The 25,196-nt window shown below is 46.8% G+C and overlaps 1 protein-coding gene across 1 annotated transcript in view; it reads right to left on the minus strand.

Annotated features, from left to right (window-relative positions):
• Nucleotides 1-14,339: 14,339 nt before the first annotated feature.
• ZNF618 (zinc finger protein 618) overlaps nt 14,340-25,196 on the minus strand; it is a gene marked incomplete at both ends in the record, with an annotated part of 160,473 nt that continues 149,616 nt past the window's right edge. The window contains 3 exons of the mRNA XM_082009003.1: nt 14,340-15,853; nt 16,938-17,039; nt 22,105-22,182. Of these exons, the coding sequence (XP_081865129.1) occupies nt 14,340-15,853; nt 16,938-17,039; nt 22,105-22,182 (1,694 nt within the window). The remainder of the gene's footprint in view (nt 15,854-16,937; nt 17,040-22,104; nt 22,183-25,196) is intronic.

Here is a 25,196-nt window from a genome sequence, read left to right on the forward strand (position 1 = left end):
GGCAACTCTTGCCCTTCCTGACAGAGGTTTTCCAGGTCCTTACCACAGGGATTCGTAGAAGTGATGGAAGGTCTCTCTGGAGGTCTCCAGTTCAATATCCCAGGTTGCCAAGTTCAGGTCAGGCATGGCCATTACTGAAACTTGGTGGGACAAATCCCACAACAGGAGTGTGGCTATCAATGGCTACAGGCTGTTCAGATGGGACAGGTGAGGAAGGAGGGGCAGAGACATCACCCCTACGTCAAGAAATGGATAGAGTGCGAAGAGCTGTCTCTGAGGAATAGCCATGAGCAGGTTGAAAGCTTATGGGTAAGAATCAGAGACCGAGGCAACAAAGGGAACCTCATGGTTGGTGTCTACTACAAGCCACCGGATCCAGGGGAGTCTATTGATGAAGACTTCTTACTCCAGATACAGGAGGCATCACGCTCACAGGCTCTCATCCTGCTAGGGGACTTCAACCACCACAGTATCTGCTGGAAAAGCAGCACGGCGAGCTGTAGCTAATCCAGTAGACTCCTGGAGTGCATGGAGGATAGCTTCTTAAGCCAGGTAATAGACAGAGGGGATGCCATACTGGACCTGTTGGTCACCAACACAAGTGAGCTAATTGGTGACGTCAAGACTGGAGGCAGCCTCGCCTGCAGTGATCATGCAGGGGTATGGGGCAGGTGAAGAGTAAAGTCAGGACCCTGAATTTTAGGAAAGCAAACTTCCAGCTCTTCAGGAAGTTGGTCAATAGGACCCCCTGGGAAACTGCCCTCAGGGACAAGGGAACAGAAAAGAGCTGGCAGATCTTTAAGGACATTTTCCACAGAGCACAAGAGCTCTCGATCGCCAGGTGTAAGAAATCAGGAAAGGAAGGCAAGAGACCAGCATGGCTGAGTGGAGACCTGCTGGGCAAACTAAAGGGCAGGAAGGAACTGCACAGGCAGGGGAAGCAGGGACAGGGATCCTGGGATGAGTACAGAGACGCTGCCTGGGTTGTACAGGGATGAAGTCAGGAGAGCCAAGGTGCAGCTGGAACTGAGCTTGGCAAGGGATGCAAAGAATAATAAGAAGGGCTTTGACAGGTACATCAGCCAGAAAAGGAAGGTCAACGAAAGCATACCCCCCTTGGTGAGCAAGACTGGCAAACTGGCAACAATGGATGAGGAGAAGGCTGGGGTACTCAATGGCTTCTTTGCCTTAGTCTCCACTGGCAGTCTTCACTTCTCTTCCCACACCTCTCGAGGGGATGGCCTGCAAGATGGGGACTGGAGGAGCAAAGTCCCTCCCACTGTTAGAGAAGATCAGGTTCGAGACCACCTGAGAAACCTGAACATACTCAAGTCTATGGGACCTGACGAGATGCATCCCAGAGTCCTGAGGGAATTGGCTGATGCAGTTGCCAAGTCCCTCTCCATGACATTTGGAAAGTCCTGGCAGTCAGGTGACGTCCCTGGAAGCTAGAAAAAGGGAAACACTGCACCCATTTTTAAAAAGGGTAACAAGGAGGACCCTGGGAACCACCAACCTGCCAGCCTCACCTCTGTGCCTGGGAAGATCATGGAGCAGATCCTTCTAGAAGCTCTGCTAAGGCACATGGAGGGCAGGGAGGTGAATCGAGAGAGCCAGCATGGCCTCACCACGGGCAAGTCCTGCCTGACCAACCTAGTGGCCTTCTATGATGGGGTGACCACATCAGTGGACAAGGGAAGAGCTACCAATGTCATCTACCTGGACTTCTGTAAGGCCTCTGACACCGTTCTCCACAACAACTTTCTCTCTAAATTGGAGAGATACGGATTTGATGGGTAGATGTCATTGCAGATGACACCAAGCTGAGTGGTGCGGTTGACACGCCTGAGGGATGGGATATGCCATACAGAGGGACCTGGACAGGCTCAAGGAACGGGCCCATGTGAACCTCATGAGGTTCAACAAGGCCAAGTGCAGGGTCCTCCACCTGGGTCAGGGCAACTCCCGCTATCAGCACAGGGGGTTGAAGAGATGGAGAGCAGCCCTGCCGAGAAGGACTTGGGGGCACTGGGGGATGAAAAGCTGGACATGAGCCGGCAATGTGCGCTCGCAACCCAGAAGCCAACTGTGTCCTGGGCTGCCCTCAAAGCAGCGTGGCCAGCAGGGTGAGGGAGGGGATTCTGCCCCTCTGCCCCACTCTGGGGAGACCCCCCTGCAGTGCTGTGTCCAGCTCCAGAGCCCTCGGCACAGGAGAGACATGGACCTGCTGGAGCGGGGCCAGAGGAGGCCCCAGCAACGCTCCGAGGGCTGGAACAGCTCTGCTGGGAGGACAGGCTGGGAGAGCTGGGGGGGCTCAGCCTGGAGCAGAGAAGGCTCCGGGGAGATCTTAGTGCAGCTGCCAGGGCTGAAAGGGGCTTAGAAGAAAGATGGGGACAGACTTCTTAGCAGGGCCTGTAGCGATAGGACAGGGGGTGACGGTTTTAAACTAAAAGAGGGTAGATTCAGACCAGATACATAAGGAAGAAATTTTTGACACTGAGGGTGGTGAAACCCTGGCCCAGGGACATACACCGTCTTCCTTCTCTCTGGCAGCAGGCAGGGCAGCATGGGTTTTAGCTGCCCACCATGCCCTTACCATACCTGTGGGTTTCATCGAGCCTACCGAGCCATGGAGCGTGTCCAGAGAAGGGTAACGAAGCTGGTGAGGGGTCTGGAGCACAAGTCTTATGAGGAGCGGCTGAGGGAACTGGGGTTGTTTAGTCTGGAGAAGAGGAGGCTGGGAGGAGACCTTATCGCTCTCTACAACTACCTGAAAGGGGGTTGTGGTGACGAGGGTGTTGGCCTCTTCTCCCAAGTAACTAGTGATAGGACAAGAGGAAATGGCCTCAAGTTGCGCCAGGGGAGGTTTAGATTGGATATTAGGAAAAATTTCTTCACTGAGAGGGTGGTCAGGCATTGGAACAGGCTGCCCAGGGAGGTGGTGGAGTCGACATCCCTGGAAGTGTTCAAAAAACGTGTGGATGTGGCACTTTAGGGAATATGGTGGCGCTGGATTAATGGTTGGACTTGATGATCTTGAAGGTCCTTTCCAACCTAGTGATTCTGTGATTCTGTGCATCAGCCAGTTCCTCATAGAGGAATTCCATAGTTGGAATTCCTATGCTTCCTAGTTGGGAAGCAGAGGGACTATCCTGGGGACCAAATCACTTTGACAACAACTCTGGTTGCTGTCAACTCAGGTCAGGACGTGAATAAGATCCTGCTTTGGTAGCCCCTGTGTTCCAGCCATACCCTGGGTAGACCGTTGGCTGTAAAAATCTGTGTCTTACGGCAAGACCACAGGTACCACTTTCTGTCACTGTGATCAGAAATGAAGCTAACACATGGAAACTAGGCTGCAAAGCTGGCGAAAACTGGTCTAGATTCTCCTGTGCTTTGTGCCTAGATGCTCTATATTAAAGGGCTAAATTCTGCCTGGCTGCATACCCTGGGGAAACACATCATCTCTGCAGACAGAGCCTGCCCTGTACAGTTAGCAGGACTCTGGCAGTTACCCTGTGCCAAGAGCCAGCAAGAGCAAATGCTCAAGTCCAGGAGCTTTCCAAGGAGGCTGGTAGCTGCTGCCCTCACAAGGCCTGTGCCCCGTGAATTCTGTGCTTTGCTGAGGTTTCTGGTTCCTCCTTCACATTACCTCACAGAGCGGGAGCCGGGAGCGGGAACACGCCAGCGCAGCTCTCTGCCAGCGCAGAGGCCGTTGCCCACCCTGGCGGCACCCCAGGTAATGCTGTGCCTTTGCCATTCACATCTGGCTATTGCACTGTCAGTATTTCACTATTACATTTTTTTAAAACCTGATCTCGTGTTCATGGTTTGTTGTTCTTCACTGTTTTGTGGGGTGTTCTTGCATGGGAGAAGCAATTCTGCAGCTGGCCCATGCTGTCCTGCTTCAGGAGCCACAGAGGATCTCCAGCAAGGAACTTCAGATAGCAGGAGCTTGGACAAGGAGCATTGCCCAACCCAACAGCTTGAGCTTCTCAGGGACCCAAGAGTGATAGTATGTCTTAGGGGCCCTGACCAGCCTCACCTGGGGCATTCCTGGCCCATGGCCCAGGAGCCCCATTTCAGCTCCGCTCTGGACCTCCAGTCCCTGTCCTGAGATATGCTGTAGGAAATCTCCAGCTCAGCTGCAGACATGCCCATGCCTGGCTGATCTGAACTCTGCCCACAGATTCCACTTCTCAGTGGGACCTCCACCCTGTCCCACCACCTTGGACCTGCCCAGCCATTGCTGGGCTGTGTCTGATGCTGGCTACCCTCACCGGATTCCGATCCCGGGCTGCAGATTGACTTCCCAGCTTGACCTCAGACCTGTGTCATCACCATGAGCTTGCTTGATGATCTGGACTCCTGGTTGAGCCTGGCAATGAGCTCTGGGCCTGCCCTGCCCGTCCCAGTCAGGGCAGTGGGAACCCCCTGGGCTCCCAGCACCCCATTCCTTAGGGAGCAGCCGCCCTTGTGGCGATGGCTGGTGGAGAAGCAGCAAGAGGCAGAAGTTGCAACTAGCAGGACAGAGACATTCCAGCGCATAGAGTGGGTCAAGATGTGCTGTTCATCCACACGTTCAAGGGGGTGTGTGGCCACCGCACCCACGCACCCACGCACCCCCACGCACAAATAGAGAGGCTCTACCCGCACAGCACATGGCTACATCTGTTGTGCAACACACCTGGGCTGCTGCTCCCCACTCCTCGCTGTGCTCTCACATACAGGATCTCAAGATGAACAAAACTCCAAGGCAGGCAAATTGTTGCAGATCAGATTAGAGATGTGAGTTAAATTAGCTTTGCTAGGTTCATCAGTCCTTCTGAAATAAGTGAAAACTACCAGATACCTCCTGCAGAGCCTGAACTAAGCTACCATTTCCTTTATTACTAAGGCTAAAGTAGTTGTGTGCTGTTAAGACAGAAATTAGAGAATAGGGAAATAAGACAGGATTAGTTTAAGCCTCTTACGTGTCCATTTGCAATGCAATCTGATTTATCTCTTTAAATGGGTCTAGCAAAAAGTAGTTTAGTGCTGAGAGACATTGGCATGCTAAGGAGCACGGTCCTCCAGTCTTCTGTGCCTTTTGGTGATATATTATCCACTTCATGTATTTAGATTTTCAAACAAATCCTACCTCCTATCGAGTTAGGTTGTGAGGGCATCTCATCTGTTTGCTGAAATTTTGCATCACATCTGCTGCAAAGCTACAGCCATTCTTACTATTTTGTTCTCATAGTTGTATTTACTATTGTGGCTTATCTTCACACTTCACTACTAGCCAAGACTTTATCCAACTGCCCGACCTGTCATTATCCCATGTCTTTGGGTTTTGTTTTTTCCCAACTAACAAATTCACTAAAAATTTCCTAATCTCAAGCAGAGTTATTTTTTGCTTTTTTTTTTTTTTTTTGAGGGGTATGAGAGACAAGGCTAGAAAACCCCAAAGGATATCAAAACAGGTCAAATATAAGGATACAGGAAGGGTGATGGACCAATGTACCTTAGATTTTCCAGCGGCAGGCCTGGTGTCCTTCTCCTTTGAACCCTGGTCTATGTACTTGTTCCACCTGGGACAATTCCCCGGTTGTTTCTGGTCTGTTTGGAGGTGGGTCTTGGAGCTCCAAACAGCATCAGCAAGGCTGCGTTCCTGCACGCGAGCCCCCACTCACCAGCGCATCCTTGTGGCCCTGAGACACTTTGATGCCGGTCAAGACTGACACAACCTCTAAGCAAAGATTTCTGTGGCCTTTCATATTTTGGCTATCATTATCAAGAGCGGCCAAGGGCCTTGTCTTGTGGAAAGGAGAGAGCTCGCTCAGTGCCTGCTCCATGCCCGAAAGCCTCTTTTCTGCAGAGGTGAAAGCAAGTTCACAGGTGGGTCTGCTGATACAAGTGAACATCTCTGACCACGCTGGTCAGAAACATGGAACGTGTGAGTTACGAGTACCTTGCCCAGCACCAGCTTGCACTGCTTTAAGCAGCACAAAAGCCAATGGGAATCTGTCCTGCTGGTGTGAACACAACGGCTGCACTACAACACACCAAACAACCCCTCCGGTTGGCCAAGTAGACCCGATTCACTTTCTGCTGCATACGAACGTCTCGCTGGTGACAGAGGAGCAGGTTCACTGCACTGGCAACCAGGCGTGAGACAGAAGATGCTCTGGAAAATGCTTTAGGGAGCTTTGGATTGCACAAGGGATGCAGAGAGAAGTCCACTGCAGAGTTTTATGGCTGATAAGGTCCATCAGAGAGACCGCCGCTGAGATCTAGGTCACTTTAATGGATATTCTCCCTCTTCACAAGAAGACACTTGACACTGGGTGATGTCCCATTCATGTGCTTGAAAAATAGAAAACCGCAGACATTTTTTTTTTTCCTAAAGGTTGTTTTATTGTAAAACCATAAATACAACACTGACATGAAAATCCTCAAGCAACGGATGCTTTCTTACAGTTACAGTTTGTCTTCTGCCTTGGCATCAACTCTGAAAAGAATGTTGCAGAAACATGTCTCTAAGATTTCTCCAAATAACCGAGCTCTGGCCTGGAGTGCTCAGCTTGTTTGGAAGCTAAGTGGAACTATTCCTCCTCTCTTGTGGAATATTTCCATTCAGACAGCAACAGACTTGTAAAAACAGCAACATTTAAACATCTTGATTTTTTTTTTTCTTTAATAATCCTTTTCATTTGACGTCAGTCTAAGTTTCAAACAGCACTGAATTTATTTAGCTGTAAAAAAACAAAACAAAACAAAACAAAATCCTAAAAAGAAAAAAATCAGAAGAACTTGAGTTGGCCTCAAGCGTTCATATATCACAATGAAAATCAGCAACTCAACCCCGTGCAATATTGCTCTCTATTGAGTCATTCGATCCACACCAACAATACATGAGACTTCAAACAGATTTTGTTTTGTTTATTAACACAGCAAGTGTGACATTAGATAACCTTTTAAATACAGTACATGGTACAGTGCGGGGCCAGCTGCCCGCACTTTTCCCCATTATGAAGACAAAGCCAGCGGTGGCGGTTTATAAAAATATTGTGTTGCTACAAAAGTATAAATTAATGCTACCGGTATTAAGAAATATTAAACACATAAAACTTATAAGGATTAAGAAAAATATTCATTAATACCTGTAGAAAACTCTGGCCTAAAAAAGATATTTTTTGTATATTTTTTGTATATTTTTTTGTATTTTTTAAGATGACATGAGATTCTTGCACTCGCAGGTAGAGACACACGCAGGTGCATCTGTGGTATTGCCTAGAACATCTGCATCTACAGAAAGGAGGGGAATGCACACAAGTTACTGAGGGGCAGGAGGGTGAGGAGGGAAAGGAGAACATTAATTGTTTGCTTGATGAAACAACAAGAATTCAGCTCCCAACAGGAGGTTTTGAAAAACAAACATACGAACGAGGAACAGCTTCTCTTTTCAGACTGGCTGCAAACAAGGACTTCCTGATGGTTTGGTTTGTCGGCATGACACTTTCTAGCTACGGCGTGGACCAGAATCCGCATGGTCAGGACGATGTGCGTTCCTCCTGTACTTACAGCCTTGGCTAGTCACCTGTCACGAATGTTTCAGTTCATCTGTTATCAGTTTTCCTTTTAAATAATAATAATAAAAAAAATTAAAGTCCCAATAAGTTTAAAGGGACCGTGGAAAACAGCTCTTAAGACTGTTGCTCCTTCCAGAATCCATGCCTCCTTCCTTGAGCGGAAAGGTCCTTCTCCATAGATAGCAAGAAAAAAAAAAATTCCCTCCTCCCACCCCCTAGCCCACTGGAAAAAAAACAACACCCTACCCATACACATTGCAGAGACCGCCACAAGAACCCCCAGAAGACTGAAAAGAAGCATTCAAGGCTGATGAGGCTGGAAGTGTCTTTTTAAGGAACTTTGGTTGTAAAAAGCAAGGGTTTGACATGCCTGTACTCATCAACTCCACTGGAAAATACTCCTATTGTTAAGGCCGCGCTGCTCACCCGGGTACCAAGACACACTGACCACTGCCAGTGACACTAGAACCATGGGAAGGATGAAAATCCTTTCAGTCAGTGGTTGATGTTCTGTATCAATGAGCCACTTATGTGACTCATTTCAGAAGCTATTCTAAAAAATTTAAACTCAGCTGCCTACGGATCATTAAACCCTAAAGGGTCTACTGGATACACCGTTGTCTAACGTGAGCAAAACTCTTCCGTCAAGTTATAAAACAAAGGACTCTAACAGGAGTAGTATTAACAAACCCAACTAATCAGCCAAACAAAACCCAAAATTTAACAGAAATCCCCCAAACATTCAATATATAAAATTAAATTTCAGGGCAATACACTCTCATTGGTTTACCATTTCTGGCCTAGCATAAGCAAACTATCCCACAGTACTAATGAGGCATCCATCTTGGAGCTGTGCTTGGGTTTACCTCTCCGTACTTTTATTAGGTTGTTTTGTTCAGTGACATTTCCAGCGGCCCCAGGAAGATGATAACCCGTGGTGTGGGAACAGGTCCCATGCACTGTAAAAAGGGAGTTCTTATTGCTACGGGGCGACACCTTCAGAAGTATCTGACACAAGACCTTGAGTCTCAGCCAATGTTGCCGGGCATTCCTGACGGATCCCACAGATTCAAGATAATGGTGTAGCACAGAAAACGCACAGCAGAAGCAGCAGAACATTTAACACTCTCCCCACCCTGATTCTTTCGCCTTGGCAGTATAAAGGTTGACAGGACATTTGCACCTCAACTGGTGTTTCCTCCTCTGCCCCTCCTGCCGGGCAGCTACCTCCCTCCTTTACAGAACCTGGTTAATGTATATACTGGAGTGCTGGGAAGGGTTTGGTGCCAGTGGTGAGTGGGAGGATGAGGAGGAAGATGCTCTGTGAACCCCCCTGGACCTATTGGGCAGGGCTGGACTCCACACACAGGCTACCATTTCCCATCTCTACCTCCAGTCTCTCTTCTGTTGGCAAGGTCCAAAGCAGCCTGGTGCCTTATGGAGTGTACTCCACATAGCTGTACAGCCTTGTTTTAAATGATAGGGCTCAAAAAACATTCCCACAGCAGACTCCTCCCAGATGAATGGATTTCTCCTCCCTGACGAGGTTTCCCAGAATCTGCCTTTAGTGTCTTTTTGTTCATTTTCACCCCATTACTCCTAAGTATTCCATGGGGAATAACTTGTGCCCTCCTGCGTGTGCTCCCTCTGAATGCTCACAGGAGCTCCTCTCCACCTCCTTTAGCCAGAGAGATGCAGAGATCTGAGCCTGTCCTCAGCGCACAGCAGCACTCCCAGCCTTTGAATAACTTTTCGGCTGCTCTTTTACTGTCTGTTCATTTATCAGTAACTTGGTGCTGTCTAGAAATACACACAGCATTCTCGGAGTAGTACAATGTCTCAGTCACCCTGCTCCTGTGCTATGCTATGTCCTGGCTTGCCTACTGTGGGATCCAGAAGGTGGAAACGGTCCCCCAGACTGGGTAAGGCTGAGTGGACTCATCCACCAATATAAACATATATGATAATTTCTTCTCATGCTAAACCTTCCATGTATTGCAAGCAGTTTGAGAAAAACAAATGAACCAACCTGAGACATGTCACTGAATACTGTATTAACTCAGATACCACAATTTAGAGCTCAAGCAACTTTCAGAAGTGTCCCCCCTCTATTTTCAGTTATTCCCAAGCTTTGAGAGTATCATCTGCCACAACTTCATCTGCAAAATTCATGTAAGGGTCATGACTCCCTGAGCTGCTTCTGGACGTATTCTCTGATCAGCAGGGGAGAACACCCAGCAAGCGCAGTTAAACCAGTGTGGGTGGTTCATGTGGATGCTTAAACCAATTTATCTCAAAGTTAAACTGGTTTCACCGAAAATTTAACAGAGAACCGAATTGGACAAAACCTGAGTCCACAAGTCAGCTTTCACAGAAAGTTTTCCAGATTGCACAAGTTGAAACACAACCAAATCAGTTTCCTTATAACAGACATACAGCTTTGACAAAAAGAAAAGTTTACTTCCATCTGAAACCGACCCAGGCACAAGATACCGAGCCAATCTTGCAAGTCAGAACACAACTACTGTGCGCTGCTAGAGACATGGGGAGAAGAGACTGAGACAGGATACAAATCTGGGCTCCATGTCCTTCCCTGACCCCCTGGCTGCCACACTCACACAGAAACAACCTTCTGTTTGGAAAAGCTCTGCCTTTGTATCCCACTTTCTCAGTTTTCTAGTAACAAAGATCTTCAGACAGGACTGGAAGGCCCTTCACTTTTACAGTTCACCTGCTGTTGGCGCCTGCTCCCCATCTGAAGATCATAACTCCTCCCGAAGCAAACTGTTAAGTCAGAAAGAGAAGTCTGCAAGGCCAGGCACAGAGTAAGCAGCAGAAACAAATGAATGCCTGGAGGATACACACCATTTCTGTATCCCAACACACTTCTCAAGTGCAAGTAAAGGAAACGAACAAGCAGAAGGCAAATTCCCAACATGACCTACCAGAGGATGATCCCAATTCTGAGGACTTCTCCTCTCAGCTCAAAGGAAACAGAAACACACGACAGCTCTGGCCAAAGTAAGAGACCTTCTTCTCTCCTGTCTCTCACCTCAGGATGGACAGTGCTCCTTACAGCACAAGTGCTGCCCCATACCACTGAGCCAACCATAGAATAGAATCGCAGAATAGTTTGGATTGGAGTAACCTCACAAATTAAGTGCTTCCAAAATTCAGACCTTGCTAAAGTATCTATGCTCCCTAGAATGCAAATCCAAGCCTTGAAGAGGGAAGGAGAAATGGGAGCAAAAGCTTGGCAATTAGGGTAGATATGTGTGCTCCAGATGTGCTTCTCTTCTTTTAATGAAGCATAAGTACATTAGACAAAAGTCAGCCTCTGAGCAGACACAGTGTGAATAGCTTCTCTGAGCACAGCACCCTGTAACCACATTTAAGTCTCATGGAAAGCTGCAGCTTCTTCCACTGACTCACTAGAGATGGGGGCTGGCCAACCAGCTCCTCTTCTCACCGACTTGCCAGATCGCTCCATTTTAGGGCTTTAGGTTTTATTTTGCTTTTTCAGCTGCTAAGCTGAGTTTTTAAATCTTTGGGAGAACCTCATCTACCAGACAATGCTGCACGTTTGCTCAACATCCATCATTAGTGCAACTACAACCAAAGCTGCCTTGGAGGGGACAGTTACTTGGATGAGGGAGAGGGCCTGAGAGGGCTGATCCCTCTCTTTGGTCATCACAGCAAGAAAGCTCCAGATCTGATGCTAAAACCACACTGTAAGAAGGGGAAGGGGAGGTGGGCTGGGAGTTAAGGGTGGCTGTGGCCTTTCTGTTTGCATGACCTGGCTGCGTAGCCATGGTCCAGCTCACTGCTGTGCACAGCCTGGCATCAAACGGTTGCACAAATGACTGCAATGTCACCTCATTCTCAATTCCAGGGCTTTAAACCTGGGCTAACCCTGCTATGTCCACTTCCCCACCCTTAATGCCTTGCAGACAGACAACACGATGAGCCTGAGTTGGCAAATCCCACAGAAGTTATCATCCCATCCCTTAGCAAAGGAGTGTTAGGGTTTGGAACTTACTTTTTGAAGGAATGCAAGCGTTTTGCACTTTTGCCTGAACATCAAAGAGCTCTCAGGTGAACTGAGCAAAAAGGTGTAACGTGCCATTAGGAAAAAGAACTACAAATCCTGTCCCCAGTTCTGCCCATGAGCTGAGCTGCACGGTACACACTCTGCAGCCTCAAAAGCTAATCTTGCTTTGGATTCACTCTCCAGCCAAGTTTTCTTGCTGCAGGATACCTTGTGCTTTTCAGTGGGAACAGCAGCACAGCACAAACACTTTGTAATCGGCACACATCTCACTTGGGTTTGTTTGTTTGTATTTTGAGACTTAGTTATTGTTTGTTACAGGTTTCTTCGCACTCCAAGCGCAAACAGATGTGTTACCACGGGCCCAACTGGTGGCTGGGCCAGCAGGATTTGTACAGGAGAGAATAAAACCAGCAAGAAGAAAAGTTGGCCCTACAACCAACACCTCCATTTGCAACAGCCACTGCCAGAGAAATAAGATGTCCAAGTGCATCTACCTTGGCAGCTCATCTTCAAGTGCTGCTACCTTTCTGGTTGTCAGTGGGGTTGCAGACTCTCTTTTTTTAAGATACCCATATGCAAACTTACATTTAGGAGACTAGTTTTGCCCTGATGCCAGTAACAGTGCTGAGAGGTGAACCCAAACGCTTGACTCAAGCTTACAGCAGGTCCTGTTTCCAGGCTGAAAAGGGCAAGACGGCTGGGTGCAAGAGCTATCCTCGGTGACCTGGGGATGACCTAGGGATGGTCTTTAGCATGCAAACTGTTCCCCTGTCTGAGCCCCATGGCAGTGAAGCTGTCAGTTAGTGCCTGTCAGCTTCAAGGCATCTGCAAACAAAGCCCGAGAGACTGGGTTTGCCACTTCTCATGTCTTGGGACTTGCAACTTCTATTACAATCAAAGATGGGCAGGTAGAATCTTGGTTTAATATCTGTTTAACAGCAGCACTTCATTGAGGGCTCCCAGTCTCACCACTGCGTTTTCAGCAATCAGAAGACACCCCTGCGCTGTTGAAGGGCTTCAACCTCCAGCCTGCCTGCTCCAAGCTGAGAGTCCATCCTCCCAAACCTCCAATGCTGCTCTGCTGCCCCTGTGACCAACAGCTCCAGAGCACACAACTGGAAGCAGAAAAGACTACTTCAAAAATGAGAATTTGCTTCAATTTGCCTCCAGGACACAAGTTGCAGTGATGAAAAATTAACAGTTTGGCACCAGCAATTGGGAATTGTCCAAGAGGCACCAAACCCGACAGCCTGCAGAGATCCCATCCAGCAGCGTATGAGCTGTGGCTACGGGCACCGGACATAGCAAAGCACTGGCCTTGGTGGACAGCAGAGTGACTGAGATGTTTTTGCATTATGATGATCTCCAATTGCATTTGGGGTGAGCCAGTAAGTGTGAATGTTTAAGGGTCCGTGGCCTTCCCAGCCAGAACGATTCAGCAACATAACAAGTAGTGTAATGCACTGTAGGCATTAAAAAGACATTCGTGCTACTAGAGGAAACCATTCCAAATAAAATGGGAGGATATTCTTTGCACTCAATCAGGAGCACTTACATTCAGAAGGATCTTTGAGCCCATGCACTTCTCTAAGCTTCCTTCAAACCCTAGTTTGACAAAACTGATGATCTTTGTTCCCCTGAAAAATCATACACCTTGGTTTGTCCTTGGCCTTGTGAAGGTTACTTTGAGTGTGTGTATTGAGAAACTTCTTTACAAAAAGTTTAGGTACAAGGGTTGTCAATGGCAGCTGGCAGACCCTAGCAAGCTTGCTGGTGGCCCACAGGCATCTGTGCTGTCACCACTTGCTTGCTTTTCCTGGTTTCTAGCTTTTACATATAAGCAGCTGCTGTGGTTCCCATAAGGATATTATTTAATTGCAAATGGGCTACTCAAGAACAAGTTTGAGAACCCCTGGTGTACAAAATTCACAGAGAAGCTAATTAACACTGGGAATTCAGAAAACAAAAAAAAATCCAAGAAACGTAACAATTACAGACATTTTTTGCCATGAACCATTTATCTTCGTTTTAAATCAAGCTTATAATCACTAGCTAACATGTTAAACTCAAAACTGGGAGTGGAGATAGAAAAGTAATTTTTGTTTTTTGGAAAAAATGTGTATGAGAAAAGTTAAAAATAAAATAAAAAAAAAACCCTTAAAGTCTCCCTTCCTGATTTCTAAAGATACTGGTGTTCATAAAACACAGCTGCCCTGATAACATGCACCATATGTCAAGAAGGCTGCAGACAAATGCCCTCAAGGTGTACAGTTATTCAAAGGAGCAAAGTCCAGTGCAGAACTGGTCTGTTCAATGTAGTCTGATTATCCATGGCAAGATGGCCCAGGGGACAAGAGGAAAGGTGGGGTGGAGGAGAAACAAAAGAAACTTCAAGTCACTTTAGATCTCAGCTGCCTGAAGACTTTAGAACATCAGCCTCCCATTGGTCTGCCCACTTGAAAACATTAGAAAGTCTGTCAAGTCCACACACTATCTATGGAAAGGAGCACGTTCCTGGCAGAGGGCTGTCTCTCTCACGTGCTCAGCTTTCCTTTCAAACTTAATTTTATATATATTTATATTTTTATATATATATAAAAAAGCACTTGGTTTCCAGGGGCATTCATAATGAGGTCCACAGTGTTTAGAACTTAAAATTCTTTTTCTTTGTTTGGAACAGTGTTTTAAAGTTTTGTTTTAATTAAAAGACAGTCTTAAAGCATGTTGGACTTCAAAAACATGAGTTTGTTCATGTCTTCTGGACTGAGTAGCCGTCTCCTTTTGATTAAGAGAGCCTGCTCACACATATTTACACATTCGCTTCTGGCACCAACAGCAGGCACTGCTAAGAGCCAAAAGGCTAGCTTGGCTAGTTTTGTATGCTTTTGGGTAACACACGACCAGTACTGAAACAGGTCAGGGGTCGCCTGGAAGAGAGGTTCTTGCAAATAATCATAGACTTCATTTTTCCCAAACCAATCTTCTTCCTGAGCTGCTGTGGCTTCCCCTGCTGCCCGAGGCTTCTTGGTTGAAGGTTCAAATTCTGTTTCTTCTGCCCAGGACTCTTTCACCTCATTGATCAACTCACAGACCTTGCCAATGATCTCTTCATGCTGGTATGGTGGGACAGGACGCAACTTCTGCTGAGGGTCTAAGATCATGGCTACCTTGTGTGCCGAATGAACTTTGAAGTTCTCCTTCAGCGCCTCCAAGAAGAGGTGGCAGAGTTTGCTGACTACGCCAGCATCGTTAGCTTTGGAAGTGAACAGTTTCTCCAGTTTGACGTAGGTGGGCAGTACCAGCTGCAAGGTGGGCCGGCTCTCGTTGCTCAACTCGATCACTGCCTGTTTCACTGGAGCCAAAATGGCTGCCAGGTTGCTGAGCAGGTGTTTGTTCAGGTTTTGAATGAGGTTCATCTTCTTGGCCCTGCTGTAGAACTCGCAGATCTGCTCATAGCGCTCGTGGACGAGCAGAAGGGAGTCGGTGACCGAGTTCCAGCAGGGTGGGGGAGAGGTCTCTTCCAGGGAGCCAAAGGTCTCCTTTGAGAGGCCCGTGGATCCTGCCAGATCTTCACAGACATTCAAGAGCTCGATCACTTCGTGCATATTGCGAGCCTGTAGTGTTCGCTTGTTCAGCACACTCTGCACTACCGAGTTCAAGGCACAGGCTGAACAACGCAAGCACATGCCTGCCTTGGAGAATGCAGAGGAATTGACTTTGCAGTCTGTGACGTACACTGTCCTGATCTCCGACATCACAAACTCTGAGAGCACGTTCTGTACCCAGTGGTGGATAAAATCACCATTATCTCGAATGTCTACGCCCTTAATTCCCAGGACGTAACTCTTGATGTGGTTGCCTTCCACCTGATAAGCTGTCAGGATGTAGCAAGAATCGGGGCCAATGCTCTGTGAGTGGCAAGTGACACCGATGCCAAGGCATGCGTTGCTGCCCAGGGCGCAGGTGACTTTCACCTTCACTTGGTTGTACATCCGAGGCAAATGCTTCAGAGCCAGTGTGTTGAAATTGCCAAGGATCTCGGTGACAGAGAAGGCACCATAGCGAGCTCCACTATCCACCAGGGTCTGTGCTAGCTTGATGAATTCCTTGCCGCTCACCACGCTCAGAGCCCCAAGGTCAGTGCACATCACCCTCAGGAGCCTCTCGGCAATGTTCTGCCGCTCCTTCTCTGGGATCGCGCTGTTCCCTACAGAACCACTTGTGGATGCTGCAGTGAAATACAAGGAGGGAGAGAAAGCACCAGATGAGAACTGCTCCTCTGCAGCAGGAGAGAGGGAGAAGTCACAAAACAATTCTGAGAGCCAAAGAGGTGGAACATACCCAGATGATGGCAGAGACATCTCCAACCCTGGATTTCTTTCCCCAGGGGTTTCTGGACAGAGGAAACTCCAGGGACAGGCCTTGGTCTTGCTTACAGCAGCAAGGAGCTTATCTGCATGCTTTCCCTGATGTAGGGACTGACACAGAACACACACTATCTATTCACAATCCAGTGCCTCAACCAATGCCATCTCTGTGGTGTTTACTGAGGAACTGCCTAGATAAGTTATAATGCTGGGCGTCTTTCCATTCTTGTGATTTCAGCCTTTTCTCTGAGACAGTTATTTAAGAGGAGTTATTTTAAGAGAGTTCAGTGAAGCATACAACTTCCTCCACCACCTCAAACAGTGCTGAAGCCCAAATTTCCATTTATTCCTCTGAACTCCAGCCACATTTTGTGGCTGATTTTGGACAAAGTGAATGTAATTTTTGGTAATAACAGAACACAAAAGCACCACGTTTTTGTATCACCCTTCCCCCAGGCTGCTCAGCTCAAGTGCTTTGGAACTGATTTCCCACAGGGCTGTATTTTACCTTTTCCTGTAGTGAAGCACAAGCTCGCAGGACTAGCTTGGGATTAATGACAGACACTGGCTGTCTGCCAGCACAGGGAGTGACACGTCATGCCTATGTCACACCATGATGACTGGATTAATTTTTTAACACCAGACAGGAAGTCTGACCTTGGATCAGAAGTTAACTTTTTTCAGGAGTTGCCAAATGGATCTTCCTTACAAACCTTACCTACCACCTCCCCAGGGTTCCCAGTACTTTTTGCATATGAGCGCTCCTGTAATGGGAAAGGGTGCTCTGCTCTGCAAGGTAGTACATGAAGTACAGATGAAATCAAGTGCAGTTAGGCAAGGACAAGGGCCTCGTGCAATGCCCATCACTGCTGCACCCTCTCTGATAGTCACTTATTCAAAGTGCACAGGTAAGCCTGGGACAGAAGAGCAAACACTGCTACATACTATTGTTGGCGTTATTTCTTTGGAGCTGTGGTTTCCACTTTTCTTCAACAACAGCTAGAGGTGATCTGGGCTGGCTAGAGGCAATATTGTTCTCGTTGTCAGCTGTGGGGCAAGAGACAGGGAGGTGTTAGAAGCACAAGATAATAATGCTTAAAATACAAAGGGGAAACAGTATTCATCTGCTTAGCATTTACTTATGGATCCCTTAACTACGGTGACAACAACCTATGACATTCTCTGTAGCTTTTAAGCAGTTTTCAGCGAGATGGCACACTACCGTCAGAAACCTTGAAAACCATCTTTGGACTTGCAACCTATCACCTCCCAAAGTGTGGCTGAAATGACAACGGCTTTTCCTGTGCATCAGTGACATTGATGCCATCAGCAGCACACCTTAAGAAATGTCTCCCAATCAACTGAAGCTGCACACCAGGAGATGTTCCTTGTTCAGCCTGACTTGTGCAATTTGCTTGCTTTCTACATGAAAGCAGTTGTAACAAACTTTTATCCTTCTTTTGCCTTACTGCCTCTTTCTGCACCGCAGGTGGCTTCCTTTTTCTTTACCATTAAGTACTTTGTTTTCCAAGCTATGCTCAACTCCTCTGTATCTAAAGACGTTATTACAGTCTTCATATTGGTTTCCTCCCACTGTAGGGAGAGGGCCAATCTCCTCTTGGGCTGCTCACTGCTGCCTCAGACTGGAAACAAAAAGAAAAAAAACAAGTTTCTGGAGTGCGACCAAAGACTGTTCCTCCTTATGGCTGCAAAGATACCAACTGCCCTATGGGTCTTTGTGTTCATGCTCCCATTTCTGTATATGTAATTGGGCTAAATATTTTGGCTGCCAATCTTGATGGGGTCTTTCAAGGAAGTGTAGTCAAGATCAGTAAATTCTGTATCATATCCATGTTCTTTCCTCTCCTGTGCCTCAAGACTTCTCCTCAGCCTCTAGCAGAAATTTTCTAGTTCTTAGTATGCTTCACTATGAAATTGTGCTCTGAAATAGGCTGTGAAGCAACAATAAAATGCACAATGAAGAGAGGTGGAAGAGGAAGGAGAAAGATGGAGAGACTGATGACCAAGCTGAACAGGATGGAATTAAAAACAAAGATGACAAAACAGGTCCTTCACTCATCACAGCTGGGCTCACCTCACCTAATTTTGAACATCTCTGTTAGACATGCCTCTCTTCAAAGTGGCCCCTTGGGGCTCCTTTTACACTCAGTGGTACAAAATGGGCTTAAGAGTATGACTCATTCACCCAGGGAGAACTAGATGCCTCTTGTAGTGTAAGATCCATCATGCTCTGAACTCACCTGGAGTCCAATGACTTCTTCTCCACTGATTATAAAGGGAGTCCACAGTGACCAGCTCAGGTGGCAGCACCTATAGCCTACGCACACCAGCATGCAGTGAAATGAATCCTGCCCCAGCGCTCCCAACAGCAGAGCATGAATAAGAGGAATGCCCTATTAAGGTACAAACAGGGACTTTGCTCTGCAGCCCAAGTTGATATGGTGCTGGGCAGAGCAGTGGGCTACCCCTCAGAACAAACAGGAGAGGGCAAAGTTGTTAGACCAGCAAGGATCTAGAGACAAGCAACGATGTGATGAAACTCCAGTACCCTCTTCCTCACGAGCAAGTCCTCCCAAATTTGAGCAGCTCTGCATGTTAACTGCTGGGACATTCACAAACTTTGCTGATGAACAGCCACAGACTGCAGAGTTATTATTAGGTCCCGGCACTGCACTGGCCACAGACTAGATCAACACCTAAGAGAAATCCAGGATATGACAGAAGCAGCATAGAGTCTGGGACTGTCTCGAGGACTGTATGTGCCCAGGGAATTCACTGGTCGCAGGTGGTACCTGGGGAACACTGCCATGCTCAGGACTGCAGCCAGAGGTTGGTCTTTGCAGGTGTGGAAGAAATGTGAAGAGCAGGAGGCGCTTCCAGTGGATGCCAGTGATCAGATATGACACATCACTTTTCCCCCAGCATTTGCCTAGACTAATTGCTCTTGAGCTAATGCCACCAGCATCCTCAACTCCAAACATCTGTGGGTAGGCAAAGGAAAATGCTGGATTGTTGCCTACTAACTTTGTTCATGGTTCAGGCCCTCCTTGTCTTGGTGCGGGGCGGGTGGGGGGACAAACCCTCTATATTACCTCCCCCCAACTCTTTCATCCATTTGATAATAATAGGGGATTTATTATGTACAAATATCTGCCTGTATTCAATATGGCATTAATGAGATTTGTGCATTTCAGCCTCATCTTCCTTATCAGGCAGTCTGTGAACTACACAGATCATGGTTCTTTAATTTCTCTTCATGCCTCCAATCCTTTAATCCAGGTTCAGCCTAGTCATCCTTATATTTTTTTAGCTCCAGATTGTAGGAAAGGCATTGTATGGTAGCACTCGACCTGAACAAAGCACTCTAAAGGGAGTCATAGCTCTATATTGTACAGTGTAATTACAGAACAAATTCCTTTGCTTGGTGTTCTGCTGTTCTATTTCTGCCTTTCAGTGTCCAATTTACATTCTAATTGCTTCTTCTCATTGTGTAGCTGCTTTACGGAGCTATAATCTCTCCTTATTACCTTCTAGCCTCCAGGCTCAGCCCTCTGAATGACTCAAGAGCCAATATGTCCCTGCTTTTGCTCCTTGAGGCCAGCAGCACGTTCCCTGTCTTCAGTCACTTGTGAGAAGGGCTCAGTGGATGCATCACACTTAGTTGGAAGAGATTAGCCCTTAGCATCAGACACAATAAGCCAAACTGGACTCCTGAACACATAAACTGAGGGAGTATTTGACTCATACAGGGTTCTTGTATCTCTGCATCCCCATATTGTAACATTCCTTGAGCCAGGCATATGAACTGGTATAAACTGCTACTATGCCAGTATCCCTAGTATGTGGATCCTGTGCCACCAATTCTGCTGACTACTGCAAGGTCTCTGCACCCGCAGACTTCAGAGATGTTGTGCCAATGCTGTTTCTTGAATATGGAAACCCCCAAGCTCCGAGAGGCTAAAAGGCAACAAACTGCAACCAAAGTAACTGCAAGCCCTGTGTAATCTCCACTGTTGCTCTGCTTAAGTACAATATCCAGAACCAGACACCCTCCAAAGCCGTCTATAGCTTTCACAGCTCTTCACTTTGTTTTGCCCTCATCCCACAGTAGCAAACACCACGCCGCTCGCCTCCAGCTGCACAGATCTGGAGGAAAGGCTGCTGTTCCTTCCAGAGGAAGAGGCATGAACACAGGACTGGCAAGCACCGTGCACAGAGACACCACAGCAGAGGGCAGCTGCTTTCACAGGGTGCAGCCTCGGTGACGCCTGGAGAAAGCACTTGAAGAAGACACGGAGAAGCTTGCTGTCACTGTACCAGAGAGACATTCAGGGGGAAGCAGCCAAGCAGAAGACAGTGACTTACAAACAGAGCAGGGACAGATGAGAAAATACAGAGTTTAACAGGAATTAATCCTGAGTTGGGGAGAAGGGATTTATCCATTAATATATCTCTGCTGACATTACATGAGTCAGATCACAGATGCCTGCTCCCTCCAGCCCTGTTCTGTGTCCAAAGCAACCTAGGTGAACAAGCCCAGAGGCCACGGGTCATTTGCAAAGAAGAGAGAAGGAAGAAGCTGCAGACAGCACTAGCTTAAAATTTTCAATAGCTCACAACTTGCCAGCGAATTACCATTCTCCTCTTTGACACCTTAGCCTTGGTCCCTCCTTTGCAGCTCCTCTACTCAGTATCACCAACAGCTGTAACTCAAAATGCTGCATTTCAGTACCAGAGAGCAGAACAAGGAACAGGACAGTCAGGATGCAGCTTGGAGGCAAGGAGAAATCGCCATCGACAACCAGCAAGAACAGACCCCAACACCATGGAGTGACAGCAGCCACTACCCTGAGCGGAGCTTCACCGATCCTCGCTGTAAAGTTCAGTTACTCCACATTAATCAGCTTATGCTCTAACAGAACATAACATCCACAAAATTCATACCATCTTACAACAAATCACCCTAAATGCCTATTTATAACATTACAAAGTTGATAAATAAAGTACCTGCTGAACAACACACAAAGCCTGCACTAAGATTTGCCAATGAGAACTGAACTGGAACTGAGCAACCACATGGATGAAGTACTCAAGGGACAATATTAAAATCAGGACTAAAATTAAAACACAGAACAAGACAAGAACTTTGGTTAGAATTACTGTTACTAGAACGGAAAACACGCTTTTCCTCAAGACACTTGTCCTTCTGTGCCACACTCCTCAGGGCTTACCTGTAAAAGTGAGGGAAAATGCAAGCACTGAACATGTATTATCTCAACAGAGCAGCTGTCTGTTGGAGAACACAGGTCTGTCAAAGGCGAATTAATTCGTAAACCTGTGTTAATTCACTTGAATTTTCACTCAAGAGGAGAAAAAAAGAATAAAATTCTGCTAATACAAAAAAAATCCCGTTTCCATTTTTTTTTAATATTCTGAATGCTGTCTTTGAAACAGCTTTGGCTTTGAAATTTTAAAATCGTCTCTCATGTATTGAGATAGAAAACAAAAAGGTGCCTTAGAAACAAAGTAGTGGAACTACTCCTCAGGATTTTCTTTTGTAGATAGCTGAGAAGGAAATGAACACAACTGCTGAAATGGCAAATCCTTCTTCTGAGAACACATTTCAGTCCTTTGCAGAACTCCAGGAGACACAAGCACAGAAAAGGACTTGTGCGGGCAAAGGCTCTGCTGCCCTGCAAGCATTTTTGCTTTGTTTGCTTCAATCAGAACCACCCTTTTTGCAGGAGGAGGTATTTAATCTGCTGTAGGAGTGACCCATTAATGCTTATGCAATAAGCATTCCCTAGATACCTTTGGATAAAGGGAACAAGTAGTTTAATGTGCTCTGTGCTAGCACTGCGTGTTTCCTCTCTTCCTAGGGAAAATATTTATGATATGCCCTGAGCCTTGCATTGTTGCAGTCACTGCTGTGTGCTCCAGCCTTTGAGTATCTTTTTTGCTGCAGGTGAAATTACTGGGGCTTTGGAAACCGTGAGCACAGAAAGCTCTATTGACACACAACGGGGTCAACATCAGGCATCAGCGCAGAATTTAATTCTCCGCTTTAAGCGAGTTGAAGTGCCCAGCTTACCTGCATGGGACTGCATGTGCTCCAGGAGATTGTTATAAAACTGGAACTGGATTCCACAAGCTCCACAGGTGTAAGGCTCTGTTTGGGAGAAATCAGTTCAGAAGAATTATACAGAGTATGCAGGGAAGCAGCACACGTGCATACTTCAGTTTGTACAGCAGTAGGGCAGTGCCTTAGGGCCCGGTCCTTGTCACCTCAGCCCACGTGTGCACATCACAGCGGCTCCCTCTAAGGAGCACCAGGCTCGGGCTGTGATTTGGGAAAGTGCTAGGGCACGTCACTGCTTCCTGGGCTGGGGTCAGGTGTTTTTCCATGTGCTTCACTTTACTGCCAGGAGAAGGCCCGGGATAGCAGAGGGACAGCTCGTGCACTAAAGCGAAGCACCTGCCGATGTGTGTTTGGGGGGGATCTCAGTGAAGCTGCACGACGATTTGAGAGGCTACACACTGACTGGGGTTTACTAGCTCATGCCTGCTGCAGGCTGCTTGAAGCACACCCTTGTTCTTTTTAAGTCTGAAAGCAAAGCATGGTGAATTAATTTTATTCAGTTCTGCCAAATTCCGGTCTCTGTTGCCTTTCCTGAGTAAGACAAGGAGCATTGGGTTGTGAAAAATCCTGTTGCTCCGAAGTTGGGGCACGGAGAATTGCCATAGGGGAACTCAGCCTGTTTTCTTTGTGGCTGTCAACAAGAGACTGGGGAATGGTGAGTGCCACTGGGCTCGGCAGCAGCAAGTCGCTGGGGTAAGCAGAGGTGGAGGGGAGGAAGCACAGAAATCAGAGCTGTGCCAGAAGGCTGAGAGCAGAGCAGGAGAGCCGTGTTGCCAGAGTAATATGGATGAGCTGGAGTCAGGAAAGAGCTGGGTGCAGAGCTCCCTCATGAGCTGAAAGATATGCTTAGTTCAGTTCTAACAAGTGTGTTGAAAGTGCGTTTTTTCCACTGAATTAACCTAATAGCAAATGTTTGCAGTTGCTCGTTTAAACAGCATTAGTTGAATGCATGAGTTGACAGCTGTAATATCAAACTACAGTGGCTGAAATACGTTAACATTGCAGTTTGCTTCTATACCTCCAGATATACCAGCACACTGCCACGATTTATGCTGTGGCATTTTGTTTTGTAACAGCAGAATGGACAAATGCAAGCATTTGATTATAAACAACTTGGTGTATAAATGCCTGGCACACACACAGAGCATGGTCTATTGCTACAATATACCAGAAATCTGTATCTACATTTGAAGGGAAAAACATATTCTGCATCAATGAAATTTAAGAAATCTATTGCACATAAGCAAAAGCACCAGCATCCAAGATGGAAGAACCAAAATACAAGAAAGCACAAGCCTGACTTGGCTATAATCTGTAAGATGTCTATCTCATCTTGGGTAGCAAACCCCAGAATTCATCAGATGGCTACAGGAAGCTGTGAGGAAAAATATAAAAGAGACCATGAGTGATTTCTATAAGCTACACTTGTACACCATAAGGTTAAACACCCTGCTGTGCCTTTCCCACAGAACCTACAGCCCTCTGAAACAATGGAGCCAGCTCCATCTGGAGGAGCTGTGCTCAATGCATTACTTAATTTAACTTACTGTATTTTCTTGTGATGTTACTCCTGTGTTTTTGCTGTAGTGAGGAAGTTAGTTTGGAAATACTGTACTTAAGTAACTGTGCTTGTGAAAAAAAGGGAATGTTTTGGCAGCTGAGTGGCACACTAAGGAATTTCAGGACTGGGGGAATTAACGTGGACTGGCTGTTTCTGTTGAAATTATCAGTAGTGAAATAGTCAGTTGTGGCAAAATGCCACAAAAGGTACAATGTAATCTAATTGCTTAGATTCCTTTTGAAATTATCAGAAAGGAGAAGACCCCACATGGGTGCAAACCATCACTCTCAGATACGTATTTAAATGTCAGATGACTTGTGTTACAGATGCACCGATTTGCTGCTTATGAAGCCTAGACTGCTCACATGGAAATGTCTCAAACTACCTGGGTTGACACCCCCTTCAAGTGTCAAAATTAAGATTTGATTAATCTAATGAAAGAAGTCACACTTCAAAGAGCCTCCTGAATGTTGCTGACAGGTTCCTGGCAGGGTCCGAAAGCTCTGGTGCTGCAGCCAGGGCAGGTTACAAAGCCACCACCCCTGTTCTTTGCCCCATTGCTTTGCTGGAGCCCCCTCCCCTACAACAGAGTTGGGAGAACAGAACGTGCTGTACATCTCAGGTGCTTCAGAAAGTCTGAAATTTAGAGATGTCACACCACAGTTCCCTGGGACACTTTCAGGTCTCTATGTGCCATTTAAACATAAGCAGGCACATGCATTCCCTTCTGCCATCTCTGCCTGCAGTCACCTTGGCCAGAGAAACCAGTGGTAGAGCAGTCCATCCTTCAGTCTGCAGTTCCAGGACTCTTCCCTGCTCCCAGACAAGTACACAAACTCCGCAATTCCCCTAGAAGCAGGTTTCCAAGTAGCCACCAGAACAACTGTGCCCCTAAGCTTGGTTACTGGGCACCTCACTGGGAAGCAGATCCCTCCCATACATCACTCTCCAGGCAGCACATTTCTCACATTCATTTTTCTCTCCTGTTTCACTACATGCTCACATTTCCTTCTCAGCTTATTTTGTTTCACTGAGCTGCTTCACCTTCCTCCTGTTATATTCTCAGCTATTTTATTGCCATAAAGGTGTGTTGTCTTTTTTCTAGCTCTCCCCTTTGTCCGATTCCCCTTCACTCCTCAATAGTCTTTTCTGGGTTCTCCCCATCTCCATCCATCATGCAGTGATGACCACATCAAGGTCTCCATGGTTCTTCATCTCAAGCTACTCTCTCTGTCACCACAACATCTTGTGTACTCAGTGCATTCAGTGACTCTGAAAGGTCTCGCATTTGTGATTCTTTCTCAGAAAAATCCTGTTGATTTTCATCCCATTTCCAAAAGACTCCCCTTCTGTTCTACTACAGAAATGTCCACCTCTGAAAGCAAAACTGCTTACTTTCAAAAACTAATTTTGCATTCTGAAAATGCTAAAACATTTTCTACAGAGTTTTGAGACAAAAAGTCATAGAGGTCTACAGTTTGCC

The sequence above is a fragment of the Phaethon aethereus genome (genome assembly GCF_964289735.1).
Source record: "Phaethon aethereus genome assembly, chromosome: 20".
Taxonomy (NCBI): Eukaryota; Metazoa; Chordata; class Aves; order Phaethontiformes; family Phaethontidae; genus Phaethon; species Phaethon aethereus.